This window comes from Anser anser, assembly GCF_964211835.1.
Source record: "Anser anser genome assembly, chromosome: 10".
Classification (NCBI taxonomy): Eukaryota; Metazoa; Chordata; class Aves; order Anseriformes; family Anatidae; genus Anser; species Anser anser.
The window spans coordinates 10,794,347-10,817,284 of record NC_139730.1 but is presented as its reverse complement, the minus strand read 5'-3'; the positions used below and the strand labels follow the sequence as shown (position 1 = coordinate 10,817,284).

At 39.8% G+C, this 22,938-nt stretch overlaps 2 protein-coding genes across 21 annotated transcripts in view; one reads left to right on the top strand and one right to left on the bottom strand.

Moving 5' to 3' along the window:
• The window catches only part of USP8 (ubiquitin specific peptidase 8), a 24,926-nt gene extending 4,731 nt beyond the window's left edge, over positions 1-20,195 (bottom strand). Inside the window, exons 1-19 of one of the 16 annotated variants that reach the window (XM_083850742.1) lie at positions 20,023-20,159; positions 17,161-17,301; positions 16,257-16,378; positions 15,070-15,175; positions 14,370-14,490; positions 13,429-13,599; positions 12,536-12,680; positions 11,839-11,924; positions 9,072-9,216; positions 8,502-8,559; positions 7,579-7,723; positions 7,092-7,254; positions 5,344-5,488; positions 4,934-5,154; positions 3,196-3,792; positions 2,360-2,449; positions 1,639-1,719; positions 986-1,248; positions 172-384 (exon numbers count right to left, since the gene is read on the bottom strand). In XM_083850742.1, coding sequence (XP_083706868.1) covers positions 172-384; positions 986-1,248; positions 1,639-1,719; positions 2,360-2,449; positions 3,196-3,792; positions 4,934-5,154; positions 5,344-5,488; positions 7,092-7,254; positions 7,579-7,723; positions 8,502-8,559; positions 9,072-9,216; positions 11,839-11,924; positions 12,536-12,680; positions 13,429-13,532 — 2,456 coding nt within the window. In that variant the 5' untranslated portion in view covers positions 13,533-13,599; positions 14,370-14,490; positions 15,070-15,175; ... (1 more) ...; positions 17,161-17,301; positions 20,023-20,159. Of the gene's footprint in view, positions 1-171; positions 385-985; positions 1,249-1,638; positions 1,720-2,359; positions 2,450-3,195; positions 3,793-4,933; positions 5,155-5,343; positions 5,489-7,091; positions 7,255-7,578; positions 7,724-8,501; positions 8,560-9,071; positions 9,217-11,838; positions 11,925-12,535; positions 12,681-13,428; positions 13,600-14,369; positions 14,491-15,069; positions 16,225-16,256; positions 16,379-17,160; positions 17,302-20,022 lie in introns of those variants that run through there. The other 15 variants (XM_083850734.1, XM_083850746.1, XM_083850743.1 and 12 more) reach the window with 15 other exon arrangements.
• Positions 20,110-22,938, top strand: LOC310905101 (uncharacterized protein; the record flags this gene model as incomplete). 5 transcript variants are annotated; one of them, XR_014588781.1, is made up of 4 exons in its annotated part: positions 20,110-20,385; positions 20,529-20,554; positions 21,206-21,276; positions 21,361-22,938. XR_014588781.1 is itself a non-coding variant. In XM_083850762.1 (4 exons), 3 exons carry the CDS (start codon positions 20,110-20,112, stop codon positions 21,263-21,265), a joined length of 402 nt encoding a protein of 133 aa, XP_083706888.1. In that variant the 3' UTR covers positions 21,266-21,276; positions 21,361-22,938. The 5 variants fall into 5 exon arrangements, 2 of the variants coding, with proteins under 2 accessions (XP_083706888.1, XP_083706889.1); XR_014588782.1 differs by having other exon boundaries at positions 21,203-21,276; XR_014588783.1 differs by having other exon boundaries at positions 21,111-21,276.

The window sequence follows — 22,938 nt, the reverse complement described above, 5'->3', positions numbered from 1 at the left end:
AAAGTCTGAAAAATCTCAAAAGATTTAGAAGTTAATATTTCTCTTATTTAAAAGAAGTAAACAACAAAAAATCTTTAGCTCTATTAAGTGATTTTTTTAATTAACAAATGTAAAGTCATATTTTTTTTTTCCTTCACATGAAATTAAAGGATAAGAATAAGATATTGTTACCTGTTAATATCATCTTGATATAAGTTTCTGTTAAAATAGTCAGCCAGGTGAGGTGCATTGCACAGACACTGTAATATGGAATTCATATAGCAAGTGTTCCCTAGATTACGAAGTCCTGTAAGAGCTGGTCCCGATCCCCCAAACACAGGATTAAGATTCCTAATTTGTGATGCAGAGAGTCTTGAAATTTCTGCTTTAGTGTAATAGATTGGTCTGTAAGGAAGAAATTATTTTATTTCTTTTTAAGCAGTCTCAGACTTGACAAGACTGTGCACGTAACTTAAGAAAATCACCTTCCCTCCAAGGGAACGAAATATCCTGGCACAAGAAGCTATCAAATACAAATTATTTCATGTATTCAAGATCAGTCAGTGAAATAGTGAGAAATCTATATATACTGTCCTATGATCAGGCTGACTTATAGGCTAAATCAGTATTTATTTTTTTTAATTTACAGATGAAGAATTAGCTGTTTATTTAACTTAGTTTAAAAATTAAAAACTATTTCAGAAGCTGCAAGACAATTAGTATTTTCTATGTTAACACAAATAATACCAACAACACTTAAAAAGCAACTGTTGTCCAATTACACTGACCTCTGAAATTTCTATTAATATTTAATAATCACATTAATTCTCAAAAAGATAACTGCCAATACACTGGATGTGTAGCAATGAAATTTAGGTCTATCAAAAAACTCGTGCATTTTTTGAAAATATTTATAAAATATTAATGAATTTCAGTTGGATAAGGACAAATGAAGTCCTATATGCTATCACATTGCGTAAGTTGTGATATAACTTATCAAACATACTTATTTTCACGATTGACTGCAGGAGTTACGGGAATTCTTTTCTTCTCTTCCTCCTGAATGGCTTGGGTTATATCTGGGGAAGAGTAGGAGCGCTTCAGTTTGGAGTGTTCCCGTTCTCGTTCAATAGTCACCTGCGGCTTGGGTTTATGCGTTGGTGGGGTAGCTGGAGGAGTGGATGAAGGAGCCATTTCTGGTGGGTACATATGAACGGTGTTTGTTGGCGAGTGATAGTAACGGAAGGTTCCAGTGATTGGATCCAGAAACTTAGGGGGAAAAAAAAAAAGTGTTTTAGAGTCAGGTAAAAATCCATTGTTAGCCTTAACTACTCTAACAATACATGAATTTCTCAAGCAATGAGTTGTTAACAGTAGTTATTGACCTCAATACGTAATGGATTAAGTTTAGCGGAAGGTACCACCTTCACCAAAATGCATATCAAACAACTGGTTAGCACCAGAAGCAGATGAACTCCCCTAATTTCATTACAAATAATGTTAAAATTCAGGAAGTACCTGTGTGTGGAAATTGGAGAGACAAAAATAAAACGAGATCTGACTTAATAATATGACAGAACTGAAATGCGCTGTGAAACTGCCCACGAAACTCGATTATAACATTGGAAATAGAAAATAGTATCAGAAACAGGAAGTTACCTTTACCCAACCCAGAGGCAGTCCTGGTATTATCCTTCCCATTTCTTCACTTCGTGCTCTCATCAATGGCTCCCGCTGAGACTAATAAATACAGTGGAAATGTGAGGTATGTATGGTTACTTATAAAGAGCAGCAAGCTGTCTGTGACTTCCCTATGCAGTTACATGTTTTAATGCAAAACAGTTCAATAAGAAATCCTTGATTATAGCTGGAAATGGAACTTACTGGAGGACACAAAAATGGTAACATAGTAATACTATTTTGTATTACTCAATCTAAACAAAATTCATTTGTCAACATGCTCCAGGAAAAAAAAAAAAAAAAAGAAAGGACAATTCGGTCTCACTCGTCTGACTATTCAATTCTTTCCCTAAAGAAGCCACTTAAATAAACACCTCTGTTAAACACATAGGGAAGATCTTTTCTCCCTTCCAAAGTAGTATGCAATGGAGTGCGCATGAGATGATGACCAAGAGTGGAAGACTTGTTAATGCCATCAGAAGCATTAGGAGTGAAAAATTTCTAGTGAAACTTTTAAAGTATTTATTTGCAGATGAACGTGACAAATGGAAAAAGCACACAAACAGCTGTAAAAATGGCACAGTCTTTTCTTAGGATTATGACTTTAAAAAATAAAGTTAGGTGGAATTTAACATGAGATAATAATCATAAAGCATCTGTGCTTGATTGATTTTAGCTACATACAACACATTGTATTTACTTTAAGTCTTTCAGTATCTTGTTCAGAATCCTCTCTAAGGGGTCCTGGCTTTTGAGCTCCACTGTCTGGTTGTCCTTTAACCCCAGTTTGCTGTAAAAGATTTTGAGAGAAGGCTTTCAATTTTCATCTGTAATGTCAGTAAAGATAGCTGATAAAGAATAATAGGGAAGAAGCAGAGTTATTTTTTTTTTGTCGTTGAATGCAAGTGCCTTGAAGTCACTACTGCAGCTAGTTCCACATCACTTTTTTTCAAGCTATGCAGCAATTTGTTGGAATAGCCTTTGTAACTGAATGTTGTGTTATATAGGATAGACTGTTAATAGTTTCAAGATCTCAGAAATAGTCTCAAAATAATAGATTAGGGTATTGCTTTGCTTCTTACACTAGACAACAAAACCCTGTTATATCAGTGTTTATGCGTCTGGGGACACGCTAGTTTATTACGATACTGTGATTCTGTCCATAGTGTTTGTTACAACAATATAGCATATATTTTGGGCTGGTATGAGAGAAAGAGGCATGGCAGCATTTTATAGTTGAAACAGAAGATGGCAGACCATGAACCAGCCACTCTGCCTCCACGCCAGTGGTAATTATTATTATCTTATGGGAACTCCATACTGCCCACCTGCAAACGAGGATCAAGCTAGTCTAAGCCGCCCTATAAAACCACACGTATCTTGGTTTTAACTTTCTCCCCTACGTCTATGTAAAAATGGCAGGCCTAAACAAGATTCCAGTGAAGTACGTATTTAGAAATTAGACTGATACCATCTCACTTCAGGAGGCACCCAAATAAATCATCCTGAATACCCCACGCTCCCGTTTTCACTAACCTTGCCTGGAACAGACACAGAAGTCTGAGATGCATCACCCAGCACACGTCTCTGCATATCTGGTGTTCGAACTCCCTTTTCTCTTTCTTCCGCAGATACTTTGTCAATCTCAATCCTTTTTGCACCAATGTTTTCTGGTTCATTTTTATTTTGTTTTCTTGCTTCTATTGTCTCTTTGCGCACTCTTTCTTTTTCCTTTTCCTCCTGTTCTCTTTTTATCTGGTCATCTCTCTCCTTCTGTTCTCTCTCCTCTTTGGATTGCTGCAGCTTTTCTTTGTGTTCCTTTTCTCTCTGTTCTTCCTTTGCTTTTTGCTCTTGTTCTTCTTTTTCTCGCTTGAGTCTTTCTTTTTGTTCCTCTTGTTGTCTCTCCCGCAATTCTTTTTCTCGTTTGTTTTTCTCTAACAGGGCAGCAGTTTCTGCATGTATATGACTCTTTTCTTCTTCTGTCAGGGTGCTCTTTACATCACGTAAAGGTTTTGTGGACCGATCTGGAACTATTTGTCCATTCTCAATAGGCTGGCTGTCACCAAGTGTACTTTCAGATTTCGGTCTGTTATCATCAGGAATTTTTATTGAAGGCTTTTTAGTACGATCAACCTGTAACACAAAGCATAGAACAACTCACTAAAGCTACTAGCGCTCTGCTAGCTAAACTTCTAAGAAAAATTTATAAAAGCATAAAGATCATATAAAGTTGATTTCTATCAGAGATATAGCCAACTTTCAATTTCAGTAAATCTGGTAATTCACATTGCTCATTAACTAAGTATTAATTTAATACTTAATTTAATAATTAATTTTATCTCCAGATGTGAGATAACAATCAGCAAGCCTTACAGAACCATAAGGACAGCATTAAACACACATTACTACAACTTGGGTCTTTATTTTCAAGCTTTCAAAGGTGAACATGTTAAGGTAATCAGGCAGCCTAACTTGGGCTTGGCTCTCTCAATCACATGCTCTGTCATCTGATTAAGGCAGATCTGCTTGATGGAAACACGTATTTAAGAACGATTTCTGCTCAGACCTAGGAGAGGAGGTTGTTTTTGATACTGAAATAGAAGTTCTGAAAAAACAAAGGGAAGAAAATAAGTACGGTCTTTTTCATAGCTTAGGGTCCATTAGATGAAAATCTGTATTAAAGGAAGTATCTAAAAAGGTAAAAGATAAAGAGCTGGATATTTTTAGCCTTATCTTCCAAAGAAAACAAGTTATTTTAGTGCAATGACTCTACAAAGGCGTTCTAGAAAATTTCTTTCCCCGAAGAAGAAGAAGAAGCAAGTCCCCATACTTTCACTACTGGACCACAACTGAAAAGCCTCTTAAGTGTTTTTTTATTTGAAGGAAGATACGGTGGCTGGAAAGCAGAGCTTTGGAATAGCAAAAGTAAGTCATAGCTTAATTGCCCTGACTATTTCATCATATGTATGTATTGATTAGAAAAGCTTACTAATAGACTTTCTGAATTACTGAGCAATTGCTGACCTTCATCTTCTCTGGCACTCACATCAAAATCCTCAATGAAAACTCAGCAATTATGTCAAGTGTATTCAGTTTCATAAAGTTCTGTGCATTATTACCACGGCTTCACAGACCACCAATAGTCTCTGTACCAATGTACTTGTGTACAAGGCTTAAACAAATACTGAGAACGTACCTCTGTGGAGGTCTGCACGTGGTGGGTCTCTAGTACATTAACCCTATACTAAATCTGAAACAAAGAAACACAACTTACCTCAGGGATACTTCTTGTAATAGATACGGGATTGACTACAAATGAACTGTCAGGTTTTGGAACAGCAGCACCCTCTACGCTTGGTCTGTTAAGTAATTTTAGTCTCTCTTCCAAATTAGCTTCTGTTTCTTCGTTTTCAATCCCTTCTGTTATAGAAGTCTTTATAGTGGCAACAGGTGGAACAGGAGCTGGCTCTTCCAAAGATGGATATGTAAAATCCACTGGGGTGGGAGAGGAAAAATACATGGGAAAGCTCTTACAACAAAACCAAAGTGACCCTCAAGTTCCACCAGACCCTAAAATTTAGCCTTGTTCTGAGCTAGATCTCAATCTCTCTCATATGTACTTGAATGAAGTTACGTCCAGTAATTAGAAACACTTGGGGGAAAGGGAGTCTCCATTATACTTACAAGAAACTGTTACTGCTTCAATCTTGCTATGTTGAGGTGGAGTTACTTTAGCATTTGTTGTGTACTGGGGAAAACAAAGGAGCCAGTTTTCATAACCTCCTTCTAGAACTAAAGGTTCATTCTGCAGTAGAGTTTTGCTTTCCCACTATAAAAAAAAAAAAAAAAAGAAGTTAGGTGACAAACATAGCAAAGAAATGTTTCAATCTTAACCTTGTTGTTGAGATTTCTGTGTCTGGTCATTATACTAAGAGGTTATTTTTGAGATTTTTAAGTAAGAATTAATCAGGCTGTAAAAACACTTTAGGGAACAGGGTTTGGAGAATGCCCAACACATGAGGTTCCTGGCTGTAACTACAACAGGCTCTGAATATTTCCAATACAGAAAGAACCACTTACTACTTGTTCAGGTAGTGATCCTCCATGCAGAAAAATATTTGGTTTCTTATCAGGTAAGTTTACTGAGTGATTATCATAAAACCATAGAATGGCTTGGGTTGGAAGGGACCTAAAGACCATCTAGTTCCAATTCCCCTGCTGCAGGCAGATATGCCACCCACTAGATCAGGTTGCCCACAGCCTCGTCCAACCTGGTCTCGAACACCTCCAGGGATGGGGCATCCACAACTCCTCTGGGCAACCTGTTCCAGTGCCTCACCACCCTCCGAGTGAAGAATTTCCTCCTAAACTCTGACCTAAATCTCCCCTCTTTTAGTTTAAAACCATTCCCCCTTGTCCTACCATTATCTGCCCAAGCAAAAAGTTCCCCGTCTTTTTTTTTTTTTTTTTTTTTTTTTTTTAAGTCCCCTTATAGTATTGAAAAGCTGCAATGACATCACCCCAGAGCTTTCAGGCTGAGCATCCCCAGCCCTCTCAGCCTGTCTTCATAGGAGAGGTGCTCCAGCCCTCTGATTGTCTTTGTAATTAGGGGTGTTGGCTTTGGAAAGTATAATAATGTTAACTAGAACATGAACAGAAATTCAGAGACTATTCTGTAAAGCAATAAATGGAGATTTATTGCTCAACTGCCTGAACTAATCTCTGAACCCCTCTTGAATAGTTAAGTACCAGAAACACGTGCAGTCTCTCACAAGAGCCACCTTTATAAAGAGTAGGGACAACACAGCTATAGCCAGAATTCTGACTTTTAAACGTTTAGCAACTTAATATTGAGTCTATTAGCTCCTTCCAAAGATGAGGCTCAAACTTAAATATCAGTTCTGGAAAAACATGTATTTAAGGAAGTACAAAAGTTAATAGTTTTCAAATTATTTCTGGTGTCTCTTTTACCTTGATTCTTCCATTCTAGAAAGTGTTGGCTTGATAGGACTGCAGAGAAGTTAACTTTTTTCAACCTGCCTATGCAGGTGGCCAGCCAGTTCCCATAAACGTGGACTTAGTACTGTTTGCCAAAGACATTGCTAATACATGAAAGCATGAGACAACTAAGTACTTTCTCAAACAACTCTGTCGGCCAAGAACTTAAAAGTTTACGAGCTAGCTGTTGAGGAGGGCAGTTGAATCATTCTACTATTTACTTATTTAATGAGTTACTTTCCACTACTACAGCATAAGCAGCGGAAAGTGAAGCTTCAGACTAAATTTCTGCTATCAAAATAAGCAGTCTTTGAAAATTAAACCAAAGTGTTTACCCAGAACGTCATTGTCTTCCACATACTTTGTAATTATACATACTTTAAGACCACCTTACTTATTGAGATGAAGTAATATAAAGTGTGGAACTTGCCAACCTTAAAAAGCGCATCTTTCAGGCTCTGAAGAGTTGTTCCTAGCTTTAAGTCTTCTGCAGAACTAAACCAGTCCAGGAGTATAACATAATCAAAGTGTCCTCTCTTCTTCCATTGATCTCTAGAATCTTCCGGGAGTCTAGCTTCAATCCAGCTAGCAGTAACTCTGAAATGTATTAACATGCACTTAAAGATAAATGTACGAGTAACACTTAGCCCAACAATACATGGTCCAACCTATACATGCTTATGTGCTTGGATAAAATACACAAGCTCTGACTTCAAGGCAGTACATACAAAAACAGCACTGTCCAGATACATCTCACCAATTTGTATGTATCGGAGACTCTAAAACTAAATGTACAAGTTGTAGAAGCATATGACCCTTCTAATGCATTCTTTTTTTCAGTCACTTTACAAAAGGGAATGCCAGTAAGACAGTACTTCAGAGAAATCAAACATTTCACTATCATTTAACATTATTCCATACCCAGGACTGATAGCTTCTTCTGGGACGCTGATAGATCTTGGAATACAGGATTCCTGATAATCCTTCGAGCTTCGAGCATCCATTATAATCAATTCAATGCTTTTGTCCGTCATCATTGCAAACAGTTTCTCAGCTGTGACTGCTCCTTGAAATACAAAAGCTATTAGATGCTAAAAGCTACATTATAAATAAAATAGATAATTATGATCGCATCTGACTGGAGTAATCAAGACTGCAACCAGATGACAGAACAGAAAAGCATACAGAATACATTCATATACCTATATATATATATATATCCTTCCCACAAAGTCATGGAGCTGAGACACTGTGGAACAGATTGGCTCTTCTGCTCCCACTACTACAATGATTAGCAGCTGATCTGCTAAATTAGACGATACTGGATACTTCAGTGATAAACTAGTTAATTTTTCATGATCTCATTTAACTTTAGCTATATAGGCAAGCACTCGTGAACTACATGCTGCAGATGTTCTCTAGATTTCTCAGCTGAAGAGGAACATTTTCACGTTTATTACAAGAACAAAAAACAAGGCTAGGAGGGGCAAAGGGAAATTTCTTATTTAATTGAGAAAGTCGACACATTTCAGCCTTGTCCAGATATTTGTCTTAGCAGTCGAGGAAACATTTTTCTTTCTGTTTGACCACTCTGGGGTTAGTCCAGCTTTAGTTACTAAAGTTTTGAAAAACTCAGAACAGCTTTCTAAGTTCAAGAGACGTGATGATAGCTTAAATACAGAGCTTTACTACTAGGTTGCAATTATTGAAATAAAGCATATCAAAATTTCATCAAAATACTCTGACTGTGAAGTAACTGTTTAAAGAACTGCAGCTGCCAAAGTGATGGGTGCATAAGCATATGGAGACTTTTTTCACACCTGTGTGAATATTGCATCTCTTACCACTCAGACTTTCGGATTGATCCCTTCTTTCCAGTGAATGCTTGCTCTCACCATTAATCTGTGTTGCAAGAAGGGAAAAAAAAAAGCTAGTTAATTTAGGAAGACACCAAGGTTGCTGCTCTACCTAGACAGAAAGCAGTTAAAAAGGCAATACAACCTGCAGCAGCATCTGCTGGGTGAAATTCATGAAGCACTTGTGGAAAAACATTTCTTTTTCCCCACACTATTGCTAATTAGTCAGCTCTCTCCTAGAAAGGAGTCATGTAACAAATTTATTATCATGTTTCTTAATCCGATAGTTCCAGCAATGGTGGAAAGCACAGTTGTAATATAGAGTTTGACTTTACAAAAAGCAAGTGTATCTTAAGCAAGAACTGGAGGTTGGTAGGATTTTACATTTTCCAAAGAAGACTCAAAAGAAAGGTTATGGGGAATAGAAAGTAAATTAAAAAACAAAACAAGCCAAAAAAAAAAGATTCTGAACTCGAAATAGCTACTAATAAATACCATATACAGGATTAAAGCTATACCTTCAGACTGAATTGAGAATCCATAAACATCTTCAATTACCTTTTGGCTTTTTCCTTTGGAATCTGCTGTATTTTCTGATGAGCTTTTGGCCGAACTCTTTCCATCATCTTTTGGTTCTTGCTTTTTCTGCAGCTCCAGTCTGTCCCTCTCTTCGAGTCTTTTCCGAACTTCAGCTTCTTCATATCTATGGAAAACATATTTCCCCACAACCAATATTATATAATCGGCTAGCCTTGGATAATCGGCTAGCACCAGAACCATCAAGTCAAGGCGGGGGGGGGGGGGGTGGCCATGAAACAGGAAGCATTTAAAGTAAATCCTCCCCAACATCCCCTCACTGCATCAGAGCCCACTTTCCTCCCTGACTGCTTGATACAACTTCTTCCACTCTTGGGATGGTTTTCTTATCCTTAAATCCTATTTTGGCTCTTATTTCATAGCCACTGCTCTTAAGGGTTTACTATTTTTTTCTTTAAATCTGAGGTCATGCTTAGCTATGGTGTCACTAAAAGTAATAGGTTTTTCATTTCACAGAAACAAGAGTAAGTATTGGTGTCTTACAGGTAAACTTCAACATATTATAACAATCATCCAGGGTATTTTATTTGGTTTTGCAACAGTCCTAATAGTAGTTAAAAATGAGTTAGCTCAGTTCTCTAAAGTTCCTTTTTCTGAGAAGTTGGGTCACAACTACCAATACAGTAGCAGTCACCTTTTGGATGTAAGCTGACTTTATAATACTATTACATCCTCACCACCACCCCTGCTGCTTATTTCAAAGAGTGCAACTACAGTGAAGTCAATGCAACAATCCTGTGTACTCAAAACTTTTGGTGCGTGTAAGTCTTGCATACAGATGTCCCTTTCATAAAGCCTCGCCCTTTAAAGTTAACCTTCCAGCCCTTTGCCATTTTAAGGACAATCACAATATTGTAAACCAGTAGCCTCCAAACTACAGCTTTTATATCACCAGCTGCAGGCTTGTACAGTCACATTGCTGCTACATTGCACTCTAGTTAATAGAACTCAGAAGACAACAGTTATTAGTGATCCATAAAGCAAAAAATAATGTTTTGAACTAACAATATTGATGACTGAGCCAAGTAGTGAGGCTTGAACACTGAATTGCATTAGTAATTGTCATTTTAATTATATCTTGACTAACCAGGAACAAAATGACAACTACTATGCAATTTTATTTCATACTAAGAGCACTGTGTTAATGAACTATATCGTGACATCATATTCTGCCTCAAACTCTACTCCACCAACAGGAAGCAAGCAGCAAGTGTAATTCTATTTCTTAAATAGGCTTCTTGATTTGGCAAAGACATCATAAATTAGAACAGAGCATTTTGTTCTTATTTGGAGTTAATGGTACAAAAATATATTTAAGATTTTCATTGAATTTGGTCAATATGGGATATTTACCCATCAATTTCCCATTTACCTACTGGTATGCCTTTGAAGCACATACTAGCTCATTCATGTAAGTATTCCTAAGCCTATACAAATGACGTTTCAGCAGCTCCACTTTTGGTTAATAATTAACAGTTAAACTATTTGCTGGCCTATTGCCTGGAAGAGAAATTGTACAATAACAATTTCTATGAAACCACTTCTGTAGTTACGCAGGAGTCATGTTTCATTTATTTTCCCTTTAAATACGCATACATTTTGCCCAAAGTAGTTAAAAGTTACTGTGTCAAATTTCAAAACTCAGTTCATTTCATGATAAACCATAAGTTACTAAGCAACAAGTCTCTAAATAACTTCGGTTTTCTATAGCTTTATCCAAGTTTACCCTTAAAGTGAATTTGTAGCTCTGCTGAATTGTAAGACAATTAAAAACAGGGAAGATTTAAAGATTGTTTAATGTATAGTATCATCAAGCATCCTTAGAATGTCTCTTTTCATATACATGTAGCTACGTTCTTATTTCTTTGTTCACCTAAACTCTCTTTTTAGATTAAGCACTACAAAGGGCATAGAACAAGCTTTTACAGTAGTTCTGGTGGGGCCTGGGGAAGGGAAATGTGCCTAACTGAGGAGACAGAGTTGAAAGGGTGGGAAGGGAGAGACAGGCAGTTGCTGAGGATGTGAAAAGCAAAAAAGGCTGCTAGAAGCAAGACAAACTGTACTAACTACCATGTAAAGATAGAGCCTATCTGACAACATACTGACGCGATTTCATGGCTTATGGCATAAAGACTTGTAACTCAGTAACTGCAAATGAGCTAATGAAAGCCCCTTAGCTCAGTTCCATACTAGCAAAACTGCATTTCCATAAATGTGTCTGCAAGTGGTAGAGGTAAAGAAAAGGTGTAGCAGCTAGCTAAAGAATAAAAAAATGCCTTTAGAAATGTGTTTTGTTAGTTTAAACCAAGTCCCAATTGGGAGGGCTTTTTAACATATGGAAATACTAGTAACATGCGTTAGTACATTTGGCCTTAGGTGACCCTATGATGAAAAGCATGAGCAGGAAATGGCTCTTGATAAATTCTGGAGTACATACACCTTATATTATCTTGTGGTTTCTTTCTATCAGTCATTGAACGAACCAACAAATCATAGTCTCCAAGAATTGAGAAAACAAACAGTGGCAAGTTATTGGAATACATGATGACAAAAATAAGCTATAAAAGCAGGCTCCTGTGGGTACACGATTTAGGTTCAAGAATTTCAGGTATCTAGACGGTACTGCAAGCACAATCCTTTACTACTATACAGCATGAAAACCTGCAACTGCATGCGTACTGGCTTCATGTATAACTAACCACATTATATATTTATTGTATTCACATACCTGAGTTTAAGGCTGTCTGAGAGTCTTTCAGCTTCTTCAATAGCTTTTTTTAAATTTGTAGGTCCAAGAATTGAATGGAAATAATCCTAAAATTACAAGCATCAGCCCACATATTAACGGTACAGCTTAATAATGCTGATTTCTGTGCATATAAAGAACAGCTACTCTACAGAAAATTGGTATTATAGTGATAATAATGCCCAAAAAAAAGGAACTGTTTTGAGTTAAGTGTTTTCCCCTCAAACATGAGTTTGTAAGTAAAATTGTTCTATAGCATTAACAAATAGGCAAGGCAACCCTGTTTGTTACCACACGGCTCTAGTTGCAAGACCGAAGCTAAAAGCACATTTGTTCATTTTCAGTAAAGTAGGCTTGAATTGAATAAAAGGAACACTCTCCCTCAATCCCCAAACTCCTTAGCACTGCACCAAAAGAAGTCAGAAGTGGAAAGACAACGGGATTACCTTTCCATGAAAAATATCCACATCTGTCTATTTATATATCTTAAGTATAATTAATAAGAGCAAACTGTAATAGCAATTAACAATAGACTTGTCAAAAATAGGAAGTAAAAATGCCAGCACAAGTGAGACAGTTTACTTCATATCAGTGAAATTCTTTGAATGTGCCTTCGTGCAATTTTCTGTGCTTCTAATGCTTCTACAAAAAAGCAAAAAGGTCAGAAAGCTTTTTATACCTGTTGCTGCTTAAAATCGGGTCTCTTTTTAATAAAATTATAAACAGTCACATATTTCATATATAGGATGTAAGCTTTTTCTTCATCTCGGTCCAATCTGCTTTCTTCTGCTGCTTTGAAAATCTTAAGGGCACTCTGCACATAACTAAAATCAAAAAAAGAAGAGTAAAGCCCACGATTGTTGACTTGTCCCCAAACATCTTATAATTAAAAAATGCCATTTTAGGTGTTTGCAGCCCCTGCCCATATATTAAGCATTTGATTTTTACCATCTTAATATAAGGCTTTTACTAACATGAATTGCAATTATGCTCCTCCAAATGAAGTTTCTCTTTGCTATTTTGTTTTTCTGGTCTTATTTAAAATCTTCCATATTTAAATAGCATACTGAGACACAGAAAAAAGTACTTTTCTGAAAACATTTTTGAGGAAAAACTAATTCATAGTAAAACAAAATGACTGTCTGAAAGTGCTAGAGGCAAAATATTTTGTATTCATGCATCTGCAGAGCTTTTAATTTTTAAGAACTTGTATTTATGTAGCCTTTTCTCAAAGTACTCAAGCTGTCATGGGCACCATGCTCAAGAAGTTACCTTCTGTAGGCAGTAAGCATATCTGATGTGATAGCTTGTCATACATAAGGCTATCAAAGATTTGATAGTTAAGTAATAACTGAGAAAACTTAGATCTAAAACATAATCATCTGAGCTGGAATCTGCTCAGAAGAGTAGCACTAACAGTTCTAATACTAAGAGTTCCTCTAGAGGGAAACTCGTTAATGTTTAGTACATAAGGAAACAATTTAACTTACACAGGTATCAAAATTCTATTTACTATGTACTACTAAGACTTGTATTTTGAATAGTTGATCCCAAATCAATTAAAATATACACCTCTTTGTACTGGTCTTTTCAGGTTTTATTTCTGTCTTCTTGTTGAGATCTTTCAATGAAGTACAGAGATAGAGCTCCTTAGGTACAGATGCCACAGCAGGCATGTTAATGTTGTTACTTATGTCCCTTCTAGGATGGTACAGCTTCTCAGAAGTCTCTATCAATATTGTTCTGAAAACAAAACAAAAACACATCAGGTAGGAAGAGCCCAAGTATAGTCCATCAATGACTTTTAAAACAGTTACTATTGTTACCAGTACGGTGTTATTACCTAACCTGTCTCATGTTACATGAATCAGCACTAATATAGAACAATCTGGAACTTACACAGTTAGAGATTAAACTATAATGAACAATTCTAAAGGCAAATTAAGTGCATGTAATCAATCAGAGCTCTAGTACCTGATCTGGTCCGCTACAATCTGAAGTGTTACTCAATGCTACAGCATCAGCACCTGCCTTTGGTGTTAAGCTATGTTACAACCATTAAAACCAGGATTACTTACATAATAGGCAGCTATTTAAAAAGAAAAAAAAATCTCACTCTGGGCAATTATTTGTAGCATAGAGCATAAATAGAAAAATTATTCCAGGAGTCAAAACCAAACAGGAACTTCTTGTCCAAAAGAGGAATAATGCTTAAACTGCAACTATTTAAATGTTAATCATCTGTAAGGGTCCTCTTTTATCAGTTGTATGCATTATTGATGCAAGCAGATTAGGAGGATTAATTTATACAGTTAATTATTCAGCCAAAGTAATAGTTATTTGAAACAACTCTGGGTAATTTGTCAAGAATGTGAGCATTGTGTTTCAAATACCAGAATACTAAGGAAAACAAGGAGAAAAGAAACGCTGACTTAAGGATGATCAAATGAATCTATCCAGAAAATACTTACTCAACTTTATAGTTGAACAAATATTACCAAAAATCAACTGACCTATTTGCACTGTGAAATTAGTGCTGGATAATTATTTTACAACTAGCTTAGCACCAGCCTCTCTGCAAATAGATGCTACGCCCATGGAAAGGTGGCTTGTTACGTCTTGGTAAGACACGAGCTGAGGAAAGGAACATTGAAGCAGACTGTTAAAAAAGGCCATAAAGAGAACGTTAAAGGAACTGTTAAAGGCTGCTTGAAAATGTGTTGGACATACTATAGGTCCTAAACTCCCAGGTACAGTTGTCTTTCTGCTGCCACTTGGAAGCATTCCCCAAGAAGCTGTTACGTAGTTAAGCAGAGTTTGGCCAGAAAGGAGTGTTACATCATCTCATCTGACATTCTGCATGCAGCAGTCCATTAAGTCTCACACAGATAGTCTAACTAAAACCTTTGCATATATTATACAGTGAGCTATTTTAGCCCTTGGGGATGGCAGGGGAAGAGCTCTGCTCAACCAGTGAGACATTCTGGTGCTAGCAAAACCAAATAAATTCAGGGCAACTAATTAGAAGAAAGATGCTCAAATGATCCCAACGAATAAATTTCCTAGGTGTCAGAAGGAAGCGAAAATCCACACAGCCTTTGACATGACGAATGCAGGGCTCTTCCCTTACACCCCAAGGTGAGGATCAGCACAACAGTGTGACCAAAACCACCATCGGCCAGTAACCTTGGAGTGAAGTTTTGCACAACTGACCTGATCTGTAGCTGACTGTTACCGAACGAGGAGGTTCTGATTTCCCTCTGTCTTTCTCATGCCGGCCTGGTACTTCTCCGGCCTCTTCTTCAGCCAGTGCAGCTTGCTGAAGAGGCAGAAAAGCTCTGCAGCTTGTGCAAGGACAGCAGTCAGCATGCACAGCCAGGAATGAGCAGCTGAGATGGGAATGGGATGCCTTCCTGCGGCTCAGTGCTGGTACCAGCCAGCTAACTTACTGCCTCAACACAGATGCTATGCTTGCTAATTTTCTAATTACATAGCATCTGTGCAAACTTGGTAAGTTTGAAAAAAAAAATCCTTCCTATGAGATTGCACTCCAGATAATTCTAGGAAGTATATCATAAATTCCTCAAATACTAATTTTAGTACATAAAATCAAGAATTTATCCCGTACCTCATGCATCTTAAGAACATTTTCCCCTCCCTGTAAAGTGCCTTATGTTCAACTTTAACTTTCAGGAGATATTTAGTTGCTGAAAACAAGGCAGAAAACTAATTAAAGCTTTACATTCAGTAGGAACAAAACAAAACAGACACATCCCACCACAAAGTAAAGTACCTTCCCAATCTAAAAGCTTTTTTGCCTTAGACATATATTTTTTTTATTTAATAGTCTTACAGAATTGCAGGAAAAGGCCTCAATCTTACTAAGGCTTTAACGTTGCTTGTCTAATCATACCTTCAGAACGTGTCTTTAACTGGCTCTTTATTCCTCCTTGGAACTGCAAATAGACTTTTTCTTTGAAGCTTTAAGTCCTTTCTAAATATATCTTCAACGTTTGCTCTGTTATGTAATCAGTATTTTCTTAAGATTAAGTGGCAGCATTTGGTCGAGTTCAGACAGAATATTGTAACTAAATATGTATTATGAAAAAGATGCAAATATAACATTACTGCGTCTGTGTATGAGGAAAAAAAAACAAGATTATGTGGAAAAGCAGCCATGTAATGAAAGGCAGAAGATGCTAGTAAACCTTCACGTGCTGCTGACACACCTTAATAAAGGCAGTTCTGGGACCTCATCTCTACACATGGGGAACTATTGGATAACAGGCAAATCTCAGATCTGGCCAAGAACAAAAATGGACTTTCCATGTTTTTCTGCTACAGTTACTAAGAGTTATAACTAAGTGTTTTTAAGTTGCCAAACACAACACTAAACTTACTTTTATTTCCTGATTTGAAAAAATTTCTACACCCTTTCCAAAACATGAGCTGCTAACCACAGTAGCTGATGAATGAGACATTACTCTTCGACCTCCCAGAGCACTGCAATCCGTACAAGATGCTGCAGTAAAATGAGTAAGGATAGATTAGAAATAACATTTTCTGGAAAAAAAAAATAATCAAATTCTCAATAGCCTACTTAATGGAATTACATGCAGCATATATCAGAAGTTAATATAAGGTTTCATTTGAGGTCCCTAATGACCAAACCTAAATGAACACAGCTCTGTGTCACCAAAACAGAGGCAGCCAGAGTTAGTGGCTAACAAAGGCTTCCCCACTCACAATAACACTGATCCAAATAAAAGTTTGTGCTAGTTAGTCTAAAAAAACAAGTAGCAATAGGAAAACATTAACCAACTGTTTCTAGGAACATCTGTGACTCTTACTGATTGTTTTAGAATTGGGAAAAGTAATGAACAGAGCTAGCGGAATAGCCCTCTTGATTACATTCAACTTATAAATTGTAATGTATGTCAAAACTCGGAATGTGACGTACAGTGACAACTTCCAAGTCTCTCCCTGTCAGCTAATAAAAGGGGAAGAAGGAAACAAGCTCTTAACAGTTTTTTGAAGCAGAAATAATATGCAAGTTTTCTGCATTTTGGGTACAGTATTTCTAAAATACTGAGTGATAAAAACTTAGTTTGAGGTGAAGTGCTGGGTATTCAACCCATTCTCAGGCAGACTCTACTTCCTTTGGTGGCAAGCTAGAAAGGCTTGGCTTGCTGAGCAGTTACCAGGTGAAGTATTGCTACCCGCGTAGAGAGAAGGTGATCTATGACCAGACACTTATATAATACATGAATTAAAATACGGATATACAGACAATGGGTACCATACTTCTTTGCTAGTCTTCCTCTCTTCCACAGATAAAAAGCAAGGAAGGGACGAGAACATCTGAAAACAGTAATGGACGTCAGCTTATCCAAGAACAGCAGTACTTCCTCCTCACGCCCCCAACTTCTCCTACCTACTCTCCTCCTAAAAAACAGCAAATTGTTGTGTTACTGTATGTTCTGAGCCAGTCTATGTGCACAGATTGTTTGCTGCCCTGTGGCATGCATCCATACCATTTTCACCAAGTCTCCTAGTGCAGGTCTGGAATCCCCCCTCCTCCTCCTCACCTCCTATCTTGTCTCCAGACATTTCTTAAAGAACTGCAGCTTGCTGTCGTTTTACTGCTGGTAGCCTTACAGAAACAGAGGCAAGAGAACCAGTTCATGAAACAAACTGTATTTGAGAAAAGAAAAGCTTGAGAAGGAATGGCCAGACACTACAATTATCTTCCTAAATCCAAACAAATTGCTCACTTTTTGCACACGGACATGTTTCCTCTCTTTTATTGCATTTAATCCTCCTTGAGTATAGGATTCCATAGCAACCTAGCCCTAACTGCTCTTACTTCTTAGACTTTCCAAAAAAAATTCCAACTATTCTGCTTTATCAATTCCTTTTACCCCCTATGGTTCTCATTTTTTACCATACTATCATCAGATGCTCTGTTCAAATTATTGTTTTGAAGTGAAATGCTGCTGTTCTTTACTAAAAACTCATTTCCATTTATGAAAAACTTCCTCTTGGCCTGATATTTTGCATTTGCTATCTCAGTTGAATGAGGTTCTTATTTTTTTTCCTCCTTTGATAGGGCTTTGGGAAGAATTTATGATTTCACAACCATAATCTGCTCTTTGATATACATAAATAACCAGCTGATTCTGAACCTAACTTTTTGCAGATATTGAATTCCTAACTGACCTGGTCTTTGTGCTTCCTCCAGCAAAAGAAGTTGCACAAATAAAGACACTCAGGAGTTAGCATACAGCAGTGAAACACATGGAGATAGACCAGCTGCTGCAAGTCTGTTCTAGGTCTCTATTTGTTTCCACCAGAAGAGCTGCAATGAACTGCACTTTCTTATCAGAATTGCATCAATTTTATCAAAATACACTCTTGCCGGTCCAGTCTGCTCTGACTAGATTATGCTTGTTTTTGCCCAGTATTTCCTTTCCCTCCAGACTTAAAATCACCACAACGGCAATGCTGAGGTATCAGTGAACCCTTCAGATTATGTGTGTCTTCCTCACATCTGTAAGGAGGAGAGAATGTCTCCTTCCCCAACAAGAAAATGAAACTGGATCATGAAACCGTCAATAAAGCAAGCGATTGAAGAAGCTACGGTACCTAAATCTACTATTAGTCAGCTCTGTGAGGAAGAGTAAACAACCTATATTCCTTAAAAATGAAGATCAGACACAAGCGTGTGGATTTATTCCCTTGACAGGTGAAGCATCGTCTCAGACTTCATTATTATACTCAGGAAAGCTGAAAACACGGCCAACATCCCAAAAATACATGGGAAATCATGTTCAGGTATCTATGGACATTTAAAATACTTAAAATTAATAGTTTTACACTGACAGGGAAGCATACCTGTTGGTAACAGGTTTTTCTACATCTAATTGCCGTGCCTGTTTCACTAAGGATGTGAGTAAGCTCTAAGTGGAATGACAACAGCAAGAACGACGCACAGAAGCAGTTATATTGCAAGCAGCATACCCTAACACGGGCTGAAAAAAGTTAACATGCTAAGTCCTGTGCATCATCAATTCAGGTACGTAATAAAGTATTATTCACCTATTTATTTTTCTCTCTAAGACTTAAGCAAATGAGAAATGGGTTTCTCACGAGCATCATTTATCAGTAAGTTTTACCGCTTGCACTTTGTACACAAGAATTGCTTTTGTTAAGATTGGCAGTATTAATCTGGAAATGCGGTATTTTCACAGGAGTGAAACACCCACCTCAGTCAGTACGTTTAGCTGTGAGGCCTCTGGCTCTCTTTCAGGCTCCTGTACTGTTAAGACCACAGGCCTCGGTGCTGTAACCTGATGTGCACAAGCAGCCCGTACCCATTAGGGCCTCGTACAGCCATTACGCTTACACAGGGCACGCCGAGTTCTGTCATTTTCTGGGTAGCACGGGGCCACGTACTGAGGGTCTGTCCGGCCACGTACCGCGCTCAGACCCCGCACAGCACCGCGCAGGAGCCTCTCCTTTCACCTAAATCCCTTCTGACAGCTCACTCACCCGGCAGTTTAACTGACATTGATGGCGGGCGGGGGCAAGACGCTATAAAGTTAACTTAAAAAACCAAAAAACTTAGGTTTTATACAGTTAGCTCGGACGCCATTCAGCCTAAGTAAAAAACCAACCAGCTTCACCTCTTAATTAGACAATTAACGCCCTCCAAGCGCACGGGCACAGCCGGGGGGCCGGGGAGGTGCCAGGCCGAGCCCCCGGCCCGCCCCGCGGCCCGGCGGTGCCGCCGCCAGCCCCTCACACGGCGGCCGCCTCCCGGCCGGCCCCGGCCATTTTCCTCCAGCCGTCCCCGGGCTCCGGCCGGGCTTCCCCCGGCCCCGTCCCCGCCTCGCCCGGCCCGGCCGCGGCCGCCCAAGGTCACGGCGGCAGGGCGGAGAGCTGCCGGTACCCGCCGGGCCGAACCGGGCCCCCTGACCGCAGCGCGGCCCCGCTCCCCCCCCGCAGCCCCTCGGGGGCCGCCTCCCAGCCGGGCTCCGAGCGGCGGGGCCGGGCCCGGGGCTTCCCGTCCAAGGGCGCCCGCCCCCCTCCCGCCGGGGCAGGGCGTGAGGCGAGCCCGGGGCAGGCCTCGCTCCGCCGGCAGCCGGCGCGGCCGCCCCCACTCACCGCCGCGGGGTCTCGCTGCCTCAGCCCGCCGGCCCGGGGCAGGCCCATGTCCGAGCGGGGCTGCCGCGGAGACCTCGCTAGGCTGCCATGGCTGCTGGGGCGGAACTCGGCGGCGTTCCTCGCTCAGCTCCCTCCCCGCCGGGCCTCCGCTCCCCCGCGGGGGCGGGGACTCTCGGCGCTCCTATCGGGGCCGCGGGGCCGGGCTCGGTGCGGGAGAAGCTGCGGGGCCGCCACCCGCGCTGCCTTACCCAGGCTCGGCCCGTGGCTGCGAGCCGGGAGCGGAGCGGGGCCGAGGCCGCCCTGCCCCGCCGCCAGGACCCCGGGGGCTCCGCACCTGCCCGGCTTCGCTTCGCCTTACCCAGGGCAAGGCACCAAGCTTGGGGTTTCAGATTTTGTGGGGCATCCAGCGTCTGTGGGGGGTGTAAAACCGGCCCTCTTGCTGCTGTGTGGGGAGGTGAAATGCCTTGCCTTGCAAAAATAACTTTTTTTTCTTTTTTTCTCCCTAGAGAATACTGCATCGACTGGGGATGTTGTAAGTTCAGATCTCATTTTTTTCTGTTGTTGGTAGTGTTTGTGCAGCTTGTGGTGTCACTTCAAGCATACCTTAGGGGTGGCAGGCACACGTGGATGTGCTGGTATAGTCACGCTGGGATTTAAAACGCTGGGAGAGCGTGGTGCTGAGCTGTTTCCGAGCAGTCATGTCACTGGGATCTTGCACAAACAGATGCTCTGTCCTGCCACAGTCTCTTTCCCCTGATTCAAGGTGGGGGAATGCAATGATGCTTTGATCTACAGCACCATTTTGCCAATGGAATTATGAACCGGAACTGTTTTGCTTGGCCATTTTTTAGTCCACCTTGTAGACGGGAGAAACTGGTCCTTAACCAGCATTTTGCAGCATGAAGTTTCGTGTTTCAGTATGCCTTTTAATACCGGGTGCTTGAAACATACTTAAATTCAGGTCAGTTGATTCTTGTAGAGACTGACAATATAATTGTGCAAAGTGTGCGTCTATGTGTTACCTACAACAAACAGGCTTGTAAGTACTGTAAATGTGATTTTAAACATCCACGATAACTAAATATTAGGCTCTGATACTATGGTGACATCCGTGCACCCGCTCAGCACTGCTGCCACACCCAGGGCAGCGCTATCCACCCAGGCTGTTTCTCTCCTTCAGCAGCGGAGGCGGTTAGAGCGACTGGAGGTGAGCTGTACTCTTTCCTGCAACATGCTTGAGTAGAACAGGGCCAGGTGAGGGCTGAGTTTGTCTTGGAGATTCTGTACTTCTAGAGATGGCAAAGGAAGAAAGGGTCCTAACACCATTTCATGCTGCAGGATCCTCTATAGAATGAAGCCTGCAAAAGACAGATCCTCTTCTTCAGGAAAATCAGGTGGCTGTGACACAGGGAGGTCATGAAGGTGCAAAGAATGGGAAAAACGCCTGTTGAGTTTCACACCAGCTGTTGTGCAAAATGGATTCCCAGTCTGTTTTGTCCAAAGGGACCTTTTACTGCTTCTCTTACACAGAGTTAGAAAATCCTTTGGTCTTACTTGCACTTAACCATACATATAAGCTGTATATAACCAACCATATATAGAAAGGGGAGGATCTGCCTGTACAATTAGTTTTACCATATTCAAAAACTTGTTAAAACATGCTAATGTGTTGATTGCGTTGTAACATGCTGTGGTGTTGCCTTAGGTTAAAACACTTTTTCCTATCTTCATATGTTACTGTATAGAAGTACTGAATAAATGAAAAAAAAGAATTTAAACAGTAGAAATCTGTGCTTTTTAATAAGAAGTATTAAGAGTATTTACTTAACAAAAGCTAAAAATTACTATATTATACAGCTGGGTAAAATAAAATGGAAGAAATTACGTCCTTTACAGATGTGAACCGTGTTTTGACTTGCCTATATGAGACGTCTCGCTTAAGTGCAGCTTTGGTGAATTCTAACAAAAAATCAGAACTATTTTAAAGACTGAAGTGTGATCACGCTAATGAAAACTCACATACAGTGCTAATGGAACCCTGACTAAATGAAGACTGGATTCTTCACCTCTGTAAAAGATTGTCAGTAGTACATCTCACTTTTTGTAGTACTGCAGCTAACATCAAAGAGAATTCCCACTCCTTGGTGCAGGCCTGTAAGGACATTGTAACGTTTTCTGCACAATCTACTGCTACTGTGTAAATGACAACCAATGATATGGCAAGATAAATGCTTCCTGAGACAAAAAACGCTTATCAGCACTGGAAAAGAAATGTGATGAAGGCTGGATTTCAGGTTTCTGCGCCGATGACGAATGCGACAGCCCGCCAAAGTGTCTCGGCTTGTTCTCTAGTGCCCCCTTTTGGCTGCCAGTCCCAGGAAAATAACTAAACTGGCCCGGACTTGTCAACAGGTCCTTGAGTGAGGTGACAACATTTAAAGAAGGATTAACTGGGTTTCCAGAAAGCACGTGGAGAATTCGCACCTGCAGCTGAACTCAAAAGTGCTGCAAAAACCAGGCAGAGCCCGGCCAACTGTGGCAGTGTGAGCCCTGCCAATGCGTTGGCCAGGTGGGTGGCTGCCTCACCATGTAGGAAATGTGTTTTCTCTCTTGCACCGAGCAGATCTGCTATGGTAGCGCCTTGAGGATCCAGGTCTGTGGTACCTGCGAGGTGATGCTTGTTCTTCGGAAGCTGATTTGTGCTTTCTCCAAAGCTGTGTTTGACAACTCAAGGGCCTAAAATAATGAGTTTGTAAAGACTGATACAAATATGTATCTGATGAAGAGTATCAAGAAGGTATAGTTATCTCCAAAAAATAACAAGGAGAGTTTTATCACCAATATCCTTTGACTGAAGGATATAGATTATGGGACCTCCGCTTTACCACGGTCCCCAATTTTTGTGCTGTAATAGTT